Source organism: Quercus robur, chromosome 3, assembly GCF_932294415.1.
Source record: "Quercus robur chromosome 3, dhQueRobu3.1, whole genome shotgun sequence".
NCBI classification, from domain to species: domain Eukaryota; kingdom Viridiplantae; phylum Streptophyta; class Magnoliopsida; order Fagales; family Fagaceae; genus Quercus; species Quercus robur.
In genome coordinates, this window is record NC_065536.1 from 43,772,571 (window position 1) to 43,776,879 (window position 4,309).

The 4,309-nt window shown below is 44.1% G+C and overlaps 1 protein-coding gene across 1 annotated transcript; it reads left to right on the plus strand.

Moving 5' to 3' along the window:
- The first annotated feature begins 2,071 nt into the window (after positions 1-2,071).
- On the plus strand, positions 2,072-3,157 carry LOC126719626 (uncharacterized). Its single transcript, XM_050422159.1, has 2 exons — positions 2,072-2,260; positions 2,315-3,157. The coding sequence occupies exons 1-2, from the start codon at positions 2,072-2,074 to the stop codon at positions 3,155-3,157; spliced, it is 1,032 nt and encodes a 343-aa protein (XP_050278116.1).
- Positions 3,158-4,309: the final 1,152 nt, after the last annotated feature.

The following is a 4,309-nucleotide window of genomic DNA, read 5'->3' on the forward strand; positions in this document are numbered from 1 at the left end:
ATTGAAATCATATTTAAGTGGAAACTCAATTCAATAATTAAGAATAATCTAAATTACAAAACATTTAAAATTTTGAAGTAGAGAGAATCACATGAGAATTTAATTTTTGTCCTTGAAAGCATGAGAGAAGACATTGAAACTTGAAGTTTAAGTCCTGTGAGTATAAACTCCTAAAATATATAATTTTATTAACAAAATAATAGCTAAATGAATTACAATTATATAATCAAAAGTAAAAATCACGCTACATGTTTGTGTATATGCATGAAAAAAGAACTGAATTCAACATTTATTGTAGAAAAAGAGGTGGTGTAGTCTTACCCCTATCTAACTAATTCTTATTATAATTCCCTTATTTTGTGGGAAGAGAGAGAAAAATGCTTCTTTTGACCAAAAAAGAAGCGTTTTTTTACAATTTTTTTTACTTTATCCAAAAACATTTTTGGTAAATCGGTATGAACAAATAACTTGCTATCTTTTATTTTTTATGGAATATAAATAAAGATTAGATGGATTAGATGAAGAACTTGAGAAGGATTAGAGATTACACTACGTTGCTGCTTTTTTTTTTTTTTTTTATAATACACGTTGCTAATTTTTTTTTTTTTTTTTTAATATTAGGTTTAGATGAAGAATTTGAGAAGGATTAAATTACACAACGCTGCTTTTAAAAAAAAAAAATTAAAAAAAAAAAAAAAAAAACACTTTGCTATTGATGGGAATGACGAGATTACATCCCACAGATGAAGCTAACACTAATGACGAAGAAAGCATCCCTGACGAAGTCATCCTGAATAACGAAGAAAACAGTCATCACTGACGAAGGCAGGAGAGTCATTCAATGCAGTCAATCAATGACCTGGGCAGTTACCAAATCAACCAGGCAGACCGTTGGGAGCCTCTTAAAAGTCCCATTATTGGACCAGAGGCGTAACTTGGGAAATCATTAACAACCACAACGGCTAGCCCTAAAAGCCACATGTATAAAGCCATCACACAGTCAACAGAAGGTACATACATACACTTCCACTTTGAGAGAGCACTCTGATTCTTTATCTTGTTTTGTCATTATTCTAACTTTGGCATCGGAGATGTTGTGGCAGGCACCACACCGGTGACCCTTATAGAGCATACATTCACACCAACAAGGGATTCCATCTACCCACTCTTACTGACGAGCTCGTGCTTCATCAGTTTGGCGCCGTCTATGGGGAATGACATTTTCAGATTCATATTTGAAAACGTGGTTTCTAGTAACTCTCTACATTCAGATGGAATCCAACCCAGATTTAGCAGCCTTGGCCTAGCAAGTTCAAGCCCTTGCAGCCACCATTGAAGAACTCACTAAACAAAACCAGGAAATGAAGCTACGACTCCAGCAGGTTCAACAGGCTCAACAGGACGAAAGCCGGTCCAAGGATAACCTGGAGGGAAAAGGGGATAACCATAGGAGAGGTACCCCTCAAAGGCCAAATACTCCGGACGAACAGAACTCAGATCTCTTTCGAGAAATGAGGAAGGAGATGGACGAACTAAGGAGTGTCATCAAAGAGAAGACGGACCGAAGCGTAGACAAAATGGTAAGGGCTACAAATTCGCCTTTCACCACAGCGGTACTTGAATGCCCTGTACCGTCAAAGTTTCGCTTACCTCAACTAGAGCCATTCGACGGACTCAAAGACCCTCAGGATCATCTTAATACCTTTAAGATGACTCTGGGTCTTCAACAATCACTGGACGAGATACTGTGTCGTTCCTTCCCAACCACTCTCAAGGGAGCTGCAAGAGAATGGTTCACGAAGTTGCCAACCTCGTCCATAGACAATTTCGATCAACTAAGTAGTGCCGTCTTGCGCCATTTCATAGGGGGCAACATCCAAAGAGGCCGGTAGACTACTTACTCACCATAAGACAGGGAGAGAAGGAAGCTTTGAGGTCATATGTCAAACGATTCACCCGGGAGACTCTGGAGGTGGATGAAGCCGACGACAAGGTGTAGTTGACGACCTTCAAGGCAGGGCTGAGGTCCAGAGATCTCGTGGCCTCCCTTGCAAAGAATCCACCAAAGACGATGGCGGAAATGCTCCTGAAGGCACAGAAGTACATGAATGCTGAAGATGCTTTAGCTGCCATAAAGGATGCCGAGAAGCCAGGCGACAAGGCCAAGAGGGAAGACAAACGTAGGGGGCAGAAGAGAGATCGACCAAATCATCGGAACAATGACGGGAACAGGAGGAAAGATGATCAAAGTCCTCGGACGGTAAGATTTACTCCTTTGGTTATGCCCGTTGACAAAATTTTCACGCAAATCAAGGACGAGCATTATCTCAAATGGCCTAGACCATTGCACTCATCCCCCAATGTCCGCGACAAGAACAAGTACTGCCGGTTCCACAAAGATCACGGCCACAACACGGAAGATTGCAGAGACCTAAAGGAGCAAATAGAGGAGTTAATATGGAAAGGGAAGTTACAAAAATATGTGAAGAAAGGAGAATATAGCAAGTTCAGAGACGACAATAAAATCCAGCATGAATCCTTCTCCCGAGATGACGACCGTCCGTCCCAGCCTCCACATAAGGTGATCGGGGAGATAAACACGATTACAGGAGGGCCGTTTTCAGGAGGGTCGTTTAAATCACTCAAAAAGGCATACCAGAGACAGGTTAACAGCGTCCACGCCGCACCCCAATCCAAGCACCGACGAACATATCAGGACATGTCCTTCAGTGAAGGAGATGCCATGGGAGTGAAGCAGCCCCACAACGATCCCTTAGTCATAATGCTGAATATAGAAGGGTTCAATACCAAGAGGATCCTCGTCGATAATGGCAGCTCCGCGGACATCATCTACCTCATAGCCTTCCAGCAGTTGAGACTAGATCCAAAAAGACTGCGCTCTTTTGACTTTCCACTCGTCAGTTTAAACGGAGACAGGGTCTACCCCAGGGGGATAGTGACATTGACGGTAACGGCGGGGACCTACCCAATGCAATTGACCCGGCAAGTAGACTTCCTGGTGGTAGATTGTCCCTCATCCTACAATGTCATCGTTGGAAGACCCACGCTCAGCAAGTGGAAGGTGGCAACGTCAACCTACTGTTTGAAGGTAAAATTCCCAACAGATAATGGTGTCGGTGAAGTGAAAGGAGATTAAGTCCTGGCAAGAGAATGCTACCAACCAAGCCGTCCTGGCTGGGAAGGAGAACCACACGTGGATGATTGAGGAAAAGGAAGAAGACAGGATAGAGGCCCTGGAGACGGTGGAATTGGTAGAAGGAGAGGCGAACAAGACGACTAAGATAGGAACGACGTTGAGCCCCGAGATGAGAACGAGACTCATAAGGTTCCTCAAAGAGAATCTAGATGTCTTCGCATGGAGTCACGAGGACATGCTAGGCATATCTCCAGAAGTCATCCAGCATAAGTTGAATGTGGACCCAGAACGGAAACCCGTCCAGCAACGACGAAGAAACTTCGCTCCAGAGCGAGACCAGGCAGTTGCAGAGGAAGTCACTAAACTCCTGACGGCAGGGTTCATCCGGGAAGTGTATTATCCTAAATGGCTAGCAAATGTAGTCCTGGTAAAGAAAGCAAACGGGAAATGGAGGATGTGTGTAGACTTTACCGACCTGAACAAGGCATGCCCAAAGGACAGCTTCCCCCTACCAAGAATAGACCAGCTCGTGGACTCCACAGCCGGGCACAAGTTACTGACATTCATGGACGCCTTCTCAGGGTATAACCAGATAAAGATGGCTGAGGAAGACCAGGAGAAGACCGCCTTCATCACAAGTCAAGGACTCTACTGTTACAAGGTAATGCCTTTTGGGTTGAAGAATGTCGGGGCTACGTATCAAAGGTTGGTGAACAAAATGTTCAGCCAACAGATTGGCAGGAACATGGAAGTGTACGTGGACGATATGCTCGTTAAGAGAAAAGAAGAGCTCGCACACCTGGATGACTTGAAGGAGACATTTACAACCCTCAAAACGCACCAGATGAGGTTGAATCCAAGTAAGTGTGTCTTTAGGGTTGCCTCGGGAAAATTCCTGGGATTCATGGTGTCCCAAAGAGGAATAGAAGCAAACCTAGAAAAAGTGCGAGCCATCATCGACATGACGTCCCCCAGGACCGTCAAGGAAGTTCAAAAACTCACAAGAAGAATTGCAGCTTTGAACAGGTTCATTTCCAGGGCTACAGACAAATGCCTGCCCTTTTTCAAGACCTTGAAGCAGGCATTTGCTTGGACCGACGAATGCGAAGCTGCGTTCCAGGAACTAAAGCGTTACCTGAGCAGTCCACCCCT